Source organism: Hemicordylus capensis, chromosome 2 (genome assembly GCF_027244095.1).
Source record: "Hemicordylus capensis ecotype Gifberg chromosome 2, rHemCap1.1.pri, whole genome shotgun sequence".
In the NCBI taxonomy this organism is placed as follows: Eukaryota; Metazoa; Chordata; class Lepidosauria; order Squamata; family Cordylidae; genus Hemicordylus; species Hemicordylus capensis.
This window is the reverse complement of record NC_069658.1, coordinates 27,427,601-27,443,310: the sequence shown is the minus strand read 5'-3', so window position 1 is coordinate 27,443,310 and position 15,710 is coordinate 27,427,601. Positions and strand designations below refer to the sequence as shown.

Sequence of the window (15,710 nt, the reverse complement as noted above, 5' to 3'; positions counted from 1 at the left end):
ACATGCAAAAGAGCCTTTTTTATAGCTGAATCTAAGCTGTGGAACTCCCTGCTCAGAGCCGATAATCTGGTTCCCTCCCTAATAACCTCCTCCTGGTGATTCCTAGAACCTTGTATTGGCAGATGTTTGGCTTGTCTGCTGTCTCACTAGGCAAAGAGGCACCTTCTAAGGTAGTAAAGTGTGCCGTCGAGTTGGTGTCGACTCCTGGCAACCACAGAGCCCTGTGGTTGTCTTTGGTAGAATACAGGAGGGGTTTACCTTTGCCATCTCCTGTGCAGGATGAGATGATGCCTTTCAGCATCTTCCTATATCGTTGCTGCCCAATATAGGTGTTTCCCATAGTTGGAAACATACCAGTGGGGATTTGAACTGGCAACACCTGTCTTTCTAGTCAAGGCATTTCCCCGCTGCACCATTAAGTGGCAACTCTCTCTTTTTTTTTTTAGCAACTTCCTCTTCAGCCGAGCACAGCATCCCTCTCAGTGACTGCTGCTGGTTTCTCCTGTATATTTTATTTTACTTTATTTTTAATTTTAAAAGATGATGAGCCCCTATCCCTCCTAAAGAGGAAGAACCATTTTCTCATTCCTTGTATTTTCTGATGAAACTAGAAAGATAATTTTCTGGTTTACATCAGGTCGAAACCAGATTTTGAGATTTTTATTTTGTTGAAAAGCAGTATATAAGCTAACAAAATAAATAAAAACAGCAAAACAAATATTAAAAAGAAATTGTGCACATTTTTATTCTTAAGAGATGTATATACATTCAACTTCCACCTTGCCTGTTTAGAAACATTTTCTTAAAAGTTGCAAAGCTGCTATGGGGATGGGGTAGAGATTTTGGAGAGACCATGGAGATATATCTGGAGATTTTTCTTTCCCAATATTTTTCCAATATCTGAAAGGCTGCCATCAAATTAGCTCCAACATTTGTGAAATGTTTTCATTGTCTTCATCCCTTTTCTCTCAAGCTAATAAGAGTGAATTCTTCTTATTCAAACACATCATTAATAAAAAAGCAGATTGAAAAGTTGGCAAACACATTGCAATCTGTGCCAGATTGCAATTCGTACATTTTTCTTATATCATATAAATGTGCATTGTTGGTAAACCTATGTAGTATAAAACATGGGTTCTTAAACTTGGGTCCCCAGATGTTGTTGGAATATGGCTCTCATCAGCCCCAGCCACATTGTGACTAGGAACGCTGTGAGTCAGAGGTCATTCACATAATCAAAAACTGTGTTCTGCCTGGATTTGGGAGCTGTGTGTGCTCCCAATTCTCAGTTGTGTGGAAGCAAGGTAAGAGGAAAAGCTGCCCAGGTAGGAGGAAAAGCTACCCAGGTTTCCCTCCTACCTTGCTTCCTCACAACCGAAAACCGAAAGCACACGCAGCTCCCAAACCCAGGCAGAACACAGTTTTTGATTATGTGAATGGCCTCAGTGAGGCTCTCCACACGAGTAATGTGGAGAGCCTTGTAGGGCTTATGCGGGAAGAGTGGGTTTGGCCCACTCTCCCCACAGATAATCTGTCGGTGAGCCCTGGGTGGTCAGATTGGCTGCCCACTCGATTACCGGCTCCGTCATGGAGCCGGTTGGGGTGGCAGGGATCGGGGGCCATATGGCCCCAGGAAGTCCCAGCATGCCCCGTACAAGTGCGCAGGGCATTCTGGGGAGGTGCCCGTGCGGGGAGGCTGGTTTTAGCCTCTCGATTGGGGGTCTCCTCATGAGTCGCCATGCCGCAGCAGCACACGATGCTGAAAACAGGGTTAGTGGAGAGTGCGCTCCACTAACCTCGTTTAAGGGGAGGGGCAGTTAGGGCAGTTTGTTGCCAGAAACCGCATGGCTCCCATTGCAGCACATGACCAGGAGAAAGCGGGCAAGGCTCCCTTAGCCCGGTTTCTCCTGGTTGTGGGAATAGCCTCAGTGTCTTAACAAAATCTGGAGAACCAAGGCTTTGATCCCCTGGTGTAAAGAACGTAGCTGCCAAATAACAAATCTGTTTTCATTCAGATTTCATTTTATTGCCAAGACGTAAATATCATAAAAATGTGAAAGTTGTATTTAAAAATTCTTACCGTTAAAAAAACACAAAACCTGAAAGAAAAGCAATGGCAATGCAGGACTGGAAGGCAGTGTTGGACTGGAATAATTTATCAGGGTGTTAAAAATCAGCCATATAATTGTCAGGTAACCTTTGATGTCAGATTGCAGCACTTTCCTAAACAGCTACTCTGTCAGATGCTGCCATAAAGCAGGCCTTTTATTTTATTTTAAATTAAAAGTCTTTATGTAATTACTTTTCAACAAAAATATTCTCAAAAAATATTTCCCTCTCTTTTCCAGCTTTTCTCTCTCTCACAGTTACAGTTTCTGCAGGGGAGAATTTGAGTCCACTCCTTATTTAGCAGAGAAACCCGGTATGATGAGAACATTGTTCAGGGAGGAGATCTGGAGGCAATTGCTTAAGGGCTAAAAGAAGTAAAGGTTTATTTGAAGAAGTTACAAACTTGGACAGAAAGCCTGCACCCTGTACTAGCTAACTCATGGTGGGAGGCAGAAGGAGGAAAGAATAGAGAGGGCACAGAAGAAGGGAGTGTCCTAAGATTGTCTGCCCATCATGACAGACCTCGAGCAGAGATACAAGGAAGGAGAGAGAACAAGGGGGCAGTCCTATCCTATACTCTGCACCTCTCCACCTAATATCCCTAGTGGTCAATAGAAGTTGTAGGTGTTGAGATTTGATGCCTGTGCAGTCTCATCTCCAACAAGTTCAACTGCCACCCTTTCTTAATAGTAACCTGCCCTACACCCCCTATTAATTCTTCTTAAGCACTGCATGTTAAGCTAGCTCGATCATCCACTCGAGAGATGCTATATTGGGCTGAATAGGCTCAGTTGTACTCCCCCTGTTAAATACATGATAACCCACCACTTTAAAAGATGCCTCTTTGCCAGTTAGCAAGGGTAGCGCACCATTTTAGGTTTCTTTGACTCCAGCCTCTTGGCTGAAGGCAGACACATAATTGAACTCTGTGTATGCCCATGCACCAATTGTACATGATCTGTATGCCAATGCAAAATAATACCACAGAGCTGTCACAAAAGGCAACTGTGTTACGACCGCTGTGTTTGACGCTATATTTGTATTGGATCAGGAATGGAGTTTTACTGGGTTGTCTTTTATTATTAGGTTGGTTGGTTGTGCCGTTGAGTTGGTGTCGACTCCTGGCGACCACAGAGACATATGATAGAATATAGGAGGACCACAGAGACATATGGTAGAATACAGGAGGGGTTTACCATTGCCTTCTCCCACGCATTTTTGAGAAGGTAAGAAACAGCAGGAATCCTTTCTGAGCAGTAGGAAACGGTTCCCATTGTTCCTTACCATCTCCATATCCAGGTAAAAATGACTGAAGACCTACTGTGTGTGTGCCAAAGAAGGATCTGTGGGAAAGGAGGGAATCGGTGGCGACCACACATAATGTCTGGCAAGAAAGCCAAGTCTAAATATGTGGATCCCTAGGATTAGCACTAATCCATGCTAACCATGGTGACTCCATGAGCAAGTCACAGGAAGATAGGAAGCTGCCCTATATCAGGGCTTGACAAATCCCAGGTGCCCGGCAGCCATGGCACCTAGAAATTTAACCATGATTCCTAGGCTAGGATGTTTAGAGATAGAGTTATTTAACAAAATCTTTCTTTCCCCCATTTTGTTCTAAGTGCGTTACTTGTAAAAGGAATAAAGAGGAGCCCATTCACCCTACCCCTCCACAGTGTCCATCACTAAGTCCAGTAAGTTTACCAAAGGAGACCTGGTCTTGTGGTAGCAAGCATGACTTTACCCCTTAGCTAAGCAGGGACTGCCTTGGTTGCATATGAAAGGGAGACTAGAAGTGTGAGCGCTGGAAGATATTCCCCTCAAGGGATGGAGCTGCTCTGGGAAGAGCAGAAGGTTCCAAGTTCCCTCCCTGGCATCTTCAAGATAGGGCTGAAAGAGATTCCTGCCTGCAATGGTGGAGAAGCCGCTGCCAGTCTGTGTAGACAATACTGAGCTAGGTAGACCAATGACTCAGTATATAGCAGCTTGCTATGTTCCTATCATGTGCCCATTGACTGGCTCCTAAATTTTTGAGCTGGCTTTTCAACCCAAAGCAAATTGGTCAAGACATGCCTTATACCGAGTCAGACCATTGGTCCATCTAGCTCAGCTTTGTTGACACTGATTGGCAGTGGCTCTCCAAAGTTTCAGGCAAATATCTCTCCCAGCCCTACCTGGAGATGCCAGGGATTGTACCTGGGACCTTTTATAGGCAGAGCAGATACTCCACCACTGAGCAATGGCCCCATCCCCTAAGTCCGTGGGCTCATTTGCCACTAGGAACTTGATTTTTGTAATGGCGAGACAGGATGACTTCTTTTTAAGAGGAGAGCTGGTCTTGTGGTAGCAAGCATGACTTATCCCCGTAGCTAAGCAGGGTCTGCCCTGGTTGCATATGAATGGGAGACGTGATGTGTGAGCACTGTAAGGGATTCCCCTCAGGGGATGGAGCCGCTCTGGGAAGAGCAGAAGGTTTCACGTTTCCTCCCTGGCTTCTCCAAGATAGGGCTGAGACTGACAGAGATTCCTGCCTGCAACCTTGGAGAAGCCGCTGCCCGTCTGTGAAGGCAATACTGAGCTAGATAGACCAATGGTCTGACACAGTATATTGTAGCTTCCTATGTTCCTAAATGTAACAAACAAGTCAGGCGACCCATGAACAACCACAAGGGAGACATCGTGGTAGGCAAGCGCTTTCTGGGCTGTTGGGCCTCAATTCTCTCTCTCTCTAGAAGGGGTGGGGCCTTGTAAATCTCCCCTCATGTCCTCCCTTGCCCTCTTAAGAGCCGTATTTCCAACATGGCCTTGTATAAATATTATTGTACACAACTGCCTAATTATCTTGCCGTGGAATGCACAGTACTAGTAATCCCGAATAGATAACAAAGGCAGGGCAAAAATGTAAACCATGTCCCATTTAGCAAAGTCTGCCTTTATGAAAGGTTTTGCAAAAACCAGCAATGGTTCATTCCTCACTGTTTTGTGTTGTGTGTGGCTGCTTGTAATGACTCCCTCATGCATGTTTACTTCATTGTTGGCATTCGAAAAGGATACTAGTTGGAGTGGAAAGGGAACTTGCCTTGAACTTTCACGAGAGTCTTACCATCATCCTCAACATGTGGTGTTCAGGTCACGATAAATGTTGGGCTCCCCAGCATTTACTTGGGTGGTGTTATGAAGAGACCAGCACCATATGATTAGGGCTGCCAACTTTGACTGAAGCTATATCTGGAGATTTTTGTTCCCCCAATATTTTTCCAAAACTTCAAGCCTGATGGATGGGGCTTTATCTCAGTTGTAGGGCTTCTGCTTCACACTTCTACCTTCCTCTATAATTGTGTAGGGGAGCAAATACATTTAAGATCAAATGTATTTACATGTATTTAAGAGAACACCTTCTTCATTATGAATGCTGCCACCTATTAAGATCATCAGAAGAGGTTCATCAGAAGAGGTTCATCTGAGGGTGCCACCGTCTGGTGACGACTCAAAGGCAAGCCTTCTCTGTAGTTGCCCCTGAACTGTGGAACGCATTTCCTGCTGAGATTAGTGCTGCTCCATCCCTGTTGGCTTTTGGGAAATAACTGAAGACACACCTCTTCAGCCAAGCTTTTTAGCTGTTTGGTTGTTTTCCTGGGCAGCTGTTTTAATATGAACTTTTTATATGTTTTAATGGTTTAAAAAAATTGTTTTGTTGTAAACTGCCTAGAGACTTTGGTAGTGGGTGGTATACAAATATGTTAAATAAATAATAAAATACAAATATGAAATTATGGATTTCCACTTGATTCTTCCTCCATACACATATAAGGATGCTAAGCAAGTGTGTAAGTGAGTAAGACAGATGCCCCAGATCTGCTGCCTGATGTAGCCACTTTCACCCTGCTGCATGATCATGCCGTCACTGTTTGCAGGGCTAGTCCTAGGATGGGCAAAAAGTGCCTTCAGTGCCCCTCCTGGCTAGTTCATCAGTGTTTTCCCCTCCCTCTCTCCCTAGCTCACTGCAGAAAGCACACTCTGCAAACAGTGAGCCACCAAGCTCAGTTTGGCACCCCAGGTTGGCACTCTGGGCGCCTGCTCGGCTTGCCCTCCCCTAAGGTTGACCCTCCCTGCTTGCTGTGCCAGTACTAAGCTGATGAAAGTGGGTGAAATGGAGCAGAGTGAACAAGTATTCCAAGCTGGGCCAGTGGGGAAACAGGCACCCTGTATGCTCAAGCGATCAAGACAAAGGTTTTGTGTAGGCAAGCCCTCTAAAAAGCAAATAGTGACGCAGGATTGTTGTCTGTTTGAACGATTTTTGTTTCAATTTCTAACTAAGCAAGGTGCTTGTTCAAACATGCCACAGTGAGGCCATTTAACATGCATTCAAAGTATACCCAATGCAAATTTGCAATCTGTTATGAACATGCATGATGAGATTTATTTCTCTCTTGCCTCGTCTTGCCAATTCTTTGGCGAATCGCAAAATGTATCGCTGGAAGGATCATGTATTGTAACTGCATACTCTTAGTCATGAGGAGGAGGAGGATACCATGCACCAGGTGTCTCAAAAAACATGACCCCGACTTTTGAAAATGTCTTTGGCACCTAGCAATTTCAAATACTCTTCCATGACTGACCATGAATTGGCAGTGCTGCTTTCCTAGGAAGGCAGCTGACTTTGCAAACGACATCAGCCCCTCCCTTGGCCTGACACCATCACCTGCTTGCTCCTCCTCACTCCATCATATAACTGCACTGTCTCAGGTGCTCGTTCTGGCACTTTACAGTACGCAGGGAGAGGCACCTAGAATAGCCGTTTGCGGTGAGCAGAAGAACTTTATGACCACTGAGCTGTTTTCCCCTCTGACTTTAAAAGATTGTTTTAAGGTAAGGTGAGAGAGGGCACGCACATTGCCTACAGCTGTGCTGGGTGGAGATCTGGTCTTGTGGTAGCAAGCATGAATTGTCCCTTTTGCTAAGAAGCATCTACCCAGATTTGCATTTGAATGGGAGACTACATGTGCAAGCACTGTAAGATAGCCCCCTTAGGGGAAGGGGCTGCTCTGGGAAGAGCATCTGTATGCTTGCCTGCAGAAGGTTCCAAGTTTCTTCCCTGGCATCTCCAAGATAGATCACTTACTCTGTTAACCTCATTTAAGGGGGGGCGGGGGCGGAATTAGGCAGGCTAGCCGCCTTGGAACCACCAGGCTTGCCTGTGAGCCCCGTGGTTCCGACAATCAGTAGAAAGAAGGTTAAGGAAGCCTAGCCCATTTTCTACTGATTGTGGGAATAGCTTCGTGTAGTGAGTGACACACAGGGATATCTCAATGGCATAGTTTGTGATGATGTCATCCACCCCAAGTCAAGAGGTGAATGTGTAAACATTTGAAACCCAATTGGGCTTATTTGTGAACTGCTTAACTGATTTGAACCAAATTACCTACGGGTGTAGGGACACATAGGTACAGCCCAAGGGCGTAGTTTGTAATGATGCCATGCATCCTGGTTCAAGATCACAGACACGTGAACATCTGAGTTGCAAGTGGGAACTGATTTGGACCAAATTTGGTGCAGTTGTAGGGGCACATAGGGACACCTCCAACACATAGTTTGTGATGATGCCATCCGCCCCAGTTCACGATGGTGGATGTGTGAACGTTTGAGGGGCAAGTGGGCTAACTTGTGAACTGCCTAACCAATTTGGACCAAATTTAGTTCAGTTGTAGGTTTAGTGAAAGGAAAGAAGTCAGATTAGTTCTTACTAAAACAACTTGTGATCAGTCTGTGTACAGTGTGCACAGGTACACATCTGTGTGCAGATACAGTTATTTACATATTGAGGCAAGTCTCATGATCAGTGAGACCCGCCTCGAGAGGGTTAGCGGGAAGAGCGGGATTGGCACACTCTCCCCGCACACGAGCAGGCTGCAGCCTTGGACAGTCATGGAGTCGGCGGGGGCTGCGGGGATCGAGGGCCGCACGGCAGGGACCGCTGCCTTTTAGCCTCCTAGCCAGGAGTCTCTTCATGAGTTGCTGCGGCGCTCGCTCCGCCCACGAGCCTGGTGCTGCTCACTGTCGGCTAAAATCGGGCTAGGCTCCCCTAGCCCGATTTTAGGCAATCATGAGAATAACCTCATTATGTTGAACGTAGGCACAGCAGTACACATCCTGTTTTTATTCTGCATTTCAGGGAGCTTGTACCCAAGTTCGTTTGTAAAATGAATGTAGGTGTAGTCATTCCCACAAAAGCATATACCTGTGTACAGACGTCTGAACACAGGTACAACAAAATGTCTGAATTAAGCTAGAGATGGCTTACAAACCCCACTCATGGAAAGACAGCTGTACAGACAAATTCTGTGCATTGCACTTCTGGCACTTTGCATGCAAGAAAGGAAGTGCCTTGTACTAGAAAAGGAAAAATGAGGTTGACTCATTTTTTGGCCATGGCAAAGCTCTTGCTGGTTTTGGAAAGATCCCATATGAGCCAAGTGACGGTGTGCCATATGAAAAGACTGAGACACTGTTTTGTCTTCTGCACAGAATAGTGACTTAAGTGTGTTTAAAGCTGTATTCAGTCCCCTATGAATGCATAGTAACATAAAAAGAACTCTACTGGAACACAACAGTTCTGTTCAATGGTCAACCAAAATGGTTTTAGCCACTTAGCTAAATATGAAACAGAAAAAAGAAAAACATGACACGAAGTACAATATAGCCATTGACAGTCCAAGACACTTCTTGTTTTCTCAAATACTTCCCAGCACTTCAGTGACAAAGGGTGCAGAAGAAGGTAAGGGGGGAGTTCACCAGAGGTTCTCCTTTTGGAACATTTACAGAGGATAATTGGTTGAAAATGAATACAGCCAAATAGAAGTTTCTTGCTTCAAAGAGACTGCCAAGTAAATGAATTTTATGAAACCATATGTTTCTCTTTTGCGCTCAGATTATTTTTGAAAGCCAAAGGTTGGCTCAGCTAATTACAAAGCAATGTTTTGGTCCAGAAGAGTCAACCACAATGCACTTGATTTTTCTGGCAGTATAGAAGAAAATACAAACTCTGCCCATAGAGGCCAAAAGGCTATTCACACAGGTGAGAGGCAAGGAGGGCAGGCGGGCGAGGGATAATGCGGTGCTTTACTTACCTTCCCCCCGGATTATCTCCTTGCCCGCCTGGCTGTGCGGCTCGGCTGCACACACAGTTGGTGCTCCAAGGAGGCACATGGCGACCACGCGTCCTGGCCTCCAGGAATCCCACAATGCATTAAGCGCTGAGCACAGTGCATTGGGGGATTCCCCCATCAGATGGATGCTCTAGGCACTCGTCTTGTGTTTGCAGCCTGAGCAAACACAAGAGCCTGGCACCGGGCCCTTAACTTCGGCTAAGACCCAGGGCAAAAAGCAAAAAGGTTAGGCTGGGCGGGAGTGCCGGGATCAGGAGCAATCTCGGCAAACCACACAGGTAGCCTAACCCAGGCTGGGCTGACCTGGCCTGGGTTAGGCTGCTCATGAAAACAGCCTTCAAGTATAATGCACAGTACTGCAGTTGTGCAAATAAAGATCAAAACAACTGTGATGCAAGAGGTCTGTGAACAGATCTCCTGTGTGTCTTTCTGTAAACCTTAAAAGTAGCCATGCTGATTCCTAAATTGTTTGGAACCAGGGGAGGAACCATTGACTTAGGAGTAGAAGGCACACTTTACACGCAGACCTTTCCAGGTCTGATCCCTAGTATTTCCAGCTAAGCCCCTGTCCTGCGAGTCCCCAAATGCTCCTGGACTAGAACTCCCATTATCCCCAGCCCCAAAGGCCTGGCACTCCAACAACATCTGGGGACCCAAGTCTGAGAACCGTTGAGCTAGAAGAATCTCTGGTAGCAAGGCTGGAAAGAGCCATGCTGCTTCCAATCAGAATAGAAAATACTGGGCTAGGTGGAAGAAAATTTCAACGCTTCTTATGTTCCCTGTGAACATCTGTCCTTCGGGGGTAAAATAAAGGTGACAAAAATTTATAATCTGTTTTTTGTGAATGGCTTGGGCCCAGGATATTTAAGAGAGCACTTTCGTCTCCACAAACCCCACCACTTATTAAGATCATAGGGGGAGATCTGGTTGCAGTTGCCACCGACTTGCTTGAAGGGGACCCAAAAGTGGGCCTTTTTTAGGGTTGCCCTGGGGCTCTGGAACACACTCCCAAATGAAATCCGAATCTCCCTATCTCTGGCTGTTTTTAAATGACTCTTGAATGCACACCTGTTTCATCAGGCTTTTAAAGTTTTATTTATGGTAATTTTAATTTGTTTTTACATGATTTTTAGGTTTTAGTAGTGGTTTGGCGAAAATGTAAACCTCCCTGAGATTTTATATAGGGTGGTATAAAATATGATGAAAAGAGGAATAAATGCGACTTTGTAAGTTTCTCTTAGGGGACAACTTTAATTGAAAAAGAGTCTTGCCGATTGCTCCGGGAAAATTAGGGAGACTAATGGCTAGCAGGGAAATGCTTGACTATCAAGCAAGAGGTTGCTGGTTTGAATCCCCACTGGAACTATATTGGGCAGCAGCGATATAGGAAGATGCTGGAAGGCATCATCTCATACTGTGCAGGAGGAGGCAATGGTAAACCCCTCCTGTATTCTACCAAAGAAAACCACAGGGCTCTGTGGGCACCAGGAGTTGAAATCCACTTGATGTCACTTTTTACTTTTACCTGAATATCTTAGTCTAGGCACCATTAAATTTCTAGGTGCCATGGCTCTCAGGGGCCTGGGATTTATCAAGCCTATGCCAGGGGATCCCAACCTGTGGTACTCCAGATATTGCTGAACTACAACTCCCATCATCCCCAGCTACAATGTATTGTGATGGAGATGATGGAGTTGTAGTTCAGCAATATCTGGAGTACCACAGATTGGGAACCCCTGCCCTATACTATCCACAGATCTCTAAGTGTCTTCATATACTTTCTAACCATTGCAAGTGATAACATTCAGATTTGAATATTTACACTCTCTTTTCTTTTTTCTTTTTAGAAAACCATTATTAGAGCCTATCTCTGCAAAGGTTGATGCTCTTTCCTGCTTGAGGTGACCAATTCATCCCAGACAATTATAAGAGAATGTGGATTAACCAAATTCTCTACTGTCTCTTGGCAGTAGCAGGTCTTTGTTTCCTGAACTCGGTCCACAGCCAGGAGGCAGGTTGGTTCAATTTGATAATTTCTGTCTATCTCCTCATGTGGTTTCCCCTTCTATATTCTCCACCCCACTGCATTTTATACCTGCTCTTCAATGTATTATTTAATACCATTTAATGCATTTAATATGTGCATTAGAACACAGAGGATGATTGTTATGGCTTTCATGTGAGCATTTGGAGTCAGGCTTTGTTTTTACATTTATATCCTACTCTTTCCTCCAAGGAGCCCAGAGCAGTATACATAGTTCTGTGTATCCTCACAACAACCCTGTGAGCAGTGTTCCCTCCCACCCCCCACACCACCAGAAAATAAGTAATGCACACAAAAAAATACCTTCCCCACCCCCCCCGGTCCCCACCTATATAGTACTGGACCACCAAAATATGTCTGTCAGATCAAAGTAATCATGATTTTGCTATGCAGACTATGGAATAAAAGCTTCCAGAAGTCAAGGAGTTTGGAAAGTGCAATGATTTTTTCAACAAGAAATAAAGAATTGATTCATGGCCATGAATTCACATACGGAAGGGGAGAGAGGCAGTTGCTTTAAGAGTGGAACACACAGAGGGCATTCCATGATCACTGGAAAGCGGGCTAAGCCTGCTTTCCAGTCATCGTGAGAACCAGTGGGCTTGCAGGCGAGCCCGGTGGTTCTCTGGCGGCTAGCCTGCCAGAGTAGCCCTCCTCGTAGCCCACGTTAGCGGAACGAGCAGGGCAACACACGAGGAGACTCTCGGCCAGGAGGCTGCAAGCAGCCTCCTGGGCTCAGGGGTCTCGTGTGGGGCATCCTGGAATTTCTGGGGGCCACGGGGCCCCTAATTCCCGCAGGCCCCCCCCAGCTCTGTTACGGAGCCGACAGTTGTCTGGGCGGCTGATTCAGCTGCCCGGGCTGCTGACTTGATCGTCTGCGGGAAGAGTGGGCTAAGCCCACTCTCCCTGCAGAACCCCTTCCGGCGGGTCTCACTGATCGGGAGACTCTCCTCACTGTCTTCTGCTGCCTAAATATGAATGTAAGATTATCTGAGTTGCTTACATGAAGTTATAAGGTATATGTTTGTCAAGTTATGGACGTAACAATAGGAGGTATAATGGAGGTAACAAAAGGAATGCAATAGAAAGCAAACATCTGGATTTCTTTCATGATAACCCAAATCAAACAAGTCCTCTTCTTACATTTTACCAACCAGAGAGCGGCAAATCCTAAAGAGACAGGGCACACTAGCAAACAAATCATAAACTTTGCTTTGCAGAGTTCAGCAATCCACCTCAAGGGATGTCAACAGTACGCTTTGCTGGAAGAATTCATTCATTCCCCATGGCTGATTCCAAACTTTTTGCTTCACTCCAAGTCTTCTTCAGAAGGACACATTCCTTTAAGCGTGTGCTTTGCAAGTGGTGGGGATGTTTTGTGGTGGTTTTTTGTTTTTGTATTTTTAAACCGCCAATACAAACATTTACCTACTGCTTTTCAAGAAAAGGAAAAGCATCTCAGCCATAGGAAAAGCGATAAGAGGGGGAAAATAATGTCTAAGTGAAGGCCAGTTGCATATTGGCACCACATGTTAGACTGGTGTAGGGCCCACTTCTTACAGATTTTTTTTTACCTCCCCCCTGCCCCCTAGCTCTGATCTCTCTGGGCTGCCGGGGTGGGGTGGGGTCTTCCGCTACCTCCTGTCTTCCTCCCTCAGGCCCCCAGCTCCGGACTCTGGGCTGCTGTGAGGGAGCTGCCACTGCTGCCTCCCATCCTCCTCCCTTCATCCTTTTCTCTTCTTCTGTCTCGAAGAGCTGGAACTGGAGGAGGAAGAGGCGGCGGCAGTGGCAACCTGGCCGGGGAGAGGGGGAAACGGGCTGGCAGTTGAGCAGCAGTGGTGGGTGCAGCAGAGACTATGTGCCCGCTGGAAACTGCTGCATGGGGTTCCCTCTCCACCTTAGAGGGAACAGTGCCTGTGAGGCAGATTAGGCTGAGAGATAAGACTCTGGCCCAGAATCGCCCTGTTTGTTTCATGGCTGAACTCGGGTCTCCCTGGTCCTAATCCAGTGCTCTAACCACTACACTATGCTGGCTCTCAGATTAGAAATGTAATCTGTTGTTTGACTCCAACTCTCACCATCTCCTTTGGCAATTGTTGGCTGGCGAAGATGGGAGCTGTAGTCCAACTCTGGCCCAGTTCAGATGAATTGCATTCCACATCCACATCCCCCCCCCCACAATCTCCTGTCTGTGTTTGGACAAGAGAGAGTTACCCCTCTGGAGGGGGAGCTGGCTGTGTGGGCTTCCTTCTCGACAGATGGACAGCCCGCACAGCCATTCAGTCCAGAGTAAGGGAGGAGCTTCCTCCCTCAACTCTGGTTCTTTGGGGCCCAAACTGCGGTGCCAGTGTTCAGATGTAATGTGGGCACCGGCAAACCAGCGTTAAGGACGGCGAAACTCCACTCTGACTGAAAGTTCAGAGTGGAGTTTAGTGAGGGAAACTGCAGTTCCCTTTTAGCCCTTAACTCTGATTTGCTGATTTTGGATGTGCGACTTCGGAAACTAGAGGTAAAGGGACCTCCTGGTTTCTTATTTTGTCTGAATTCAGCCAATACCTGGAGACCCAAGGGTGGGGATTCCTGTTCTAGTGTGTCCAGCTTAGCCTTGTAGCTGCCAGGGTAGCTTGTTCCCAGAGTGCGTTGGAGGCAACTGAATTCCTGGAGGGAAAGCAGTCCAGCCTGGCATGAAGCATGGATCAGGTTTCCCTGCTGAAAGGATGCAGCGTAGAAGGTCATTGTGGGGAGTCTTGTGTAATTGCAAGTGACTCATTGCAGTGCCCTGGATTATTTTTAAGATCTAGTGATGTGGTCAGTGATAAATTAGAGGGAACGCTTTACTTTCTCTTGGCCATTCCCTTTGTGCGCTCTGCAGTCTCTTTGACAGCTGAGACAAAACCTGCAGTATAGAGAAATTATGATCCCAGTGCATGCAGAGTATTTGGTAGAAACATGTGCTGTGTGAGATGTTTGGACCCTGATCGCAATACCCTGCAGCATACAGTGGAACATGTCAAGATCAGATGCCTTCCTTCTGAGAACTGTGTTTCTGGATCAGACCTAACATCACTCTATTTCAGCATTTCATTCCGAACACTGGTTAACCTCTAGAACAGGGCTGCTCAGCTTAGGCCCCCTCCCAGCTGTTTTTGGACTACAACTCCCATTATCCCCAGCCACAGTGGCCAGTAGGCAGGGATTATGGGAGTTGTAGGCCAACATCTGCAGGAGGGCCAATGTTGAGCAGCCCTGCTCTAGAAGCTTGTGAGGAGGCCATGAAGACAAGAGCCCTCTGCTCTTGGCCCCAGCACTGGCCGTTCAGAGAGATACTGCATCTGAAGGTGGAGGCTCTGTTTTAGCTATCACTGCTGATAGTCTTTGATAGGCCTAGCCAGCATAGACGCAGCTGGAGGTGGAAAGCTGACAAATGCAATTTAAAATATTGTAATGGGTTACTTTGGTTTGCTATGGCTTGCTCTGCAATAGTAGATCATATTATGACTTTCTAACTGTAGGTATAGACATAAAAACTTTGGGACAGAGCCTCTGGCTTACCTGGGACATTCCTTTAAGTTTGTTTACGTTTTAAGCGTTCCCCACACGGCTTGAACCATGAGATTTGTTTTGTGAGAGTGAATATTTGCTACTTAAATTATTGCCAGGCTTCTGTCTGCATAAAAAGGAATGAGGCATTTTACGATGCACCAGAAGCCAAAACATATTCATTCATCTGTTTCCCTGGACTGAGATGTTTGGTCGATACATGCTGAACAGATAAGGTAGCTGTCCTCAAGACGATAGGCGATACACTCTCTTTTAAAAAGTAGTTAAACAACGCAGTTTTTGTGACTTTGCTTCAACACTTGTATGGCCTTCAGAATGTTTCATGGACAGGCTTTCCTCTCTGCTGAACAAACTTTCTGAGCTGGCCATGACCCCTCAGGTGGTATTCTTAAAAAAAGGCTTTTGGAATAGCCCCACTCACCCATGTCTCGTGAGCAGTGTTCCCTGAAACGGGGATTCCCAGATGTTGCTGATTACAACTCCCATCATCGCCAGCTGCAACAGTGTCAACAACATCTGATTATCCCTGTTACAGGGAACACTGCTCTTGAGTAAAGAGCGGCAAACGTATGGGAAGGATGAAGGTTGAAGAGAGATGCAGGGCAGAGATTTTTCAGAAGCTTTTCATAAGACTGGGGTTCCCAACCTCAGTTCCCCAGATGTTGTCGAATGAAACCTTCCATTATCCCCAAAGGCCATTGTCCAGGTTTGATGGGGAAAAGACTTCTGTCCTGTGAATATGTTAAAATGAGGGCTGTCACTTGATCAAAGAAACGGAACTGAATTAATTGTACAAATATTAGTTTATTAAACAGTGTGTTAATTGATTT

The 15,710-nt window shown here is 46.0% G+C and overlaps 1 protein-coding gene across 2 annotated transcripts in view; it reads left to right on the top strand.

The window, feature by feature from the left end:
• LOC128345042 (leukemia inhibitory factor receptor-like) overlaps nt 1-15,710 on the top strand; it is a 108,691-nt gene that overhangs the window by 25,068 nt on the left and 67,913 nt on the right. For both annotated transcript variants that reach the window (XM_053296344.1, XM_053296345.1), the window contains exon 2: nt 11,123-11,290. In XM_053296344.1, the coding sequence (XP_053152319.1) occupies nt 11,209-11,290 (82 nt within the window). In that variant the 5' untranslated portion in view covers nt 11,123-11,208. The remainder of the gene's footprint in view (nt 1-11,122; nt 11,291-15,710) is intronic.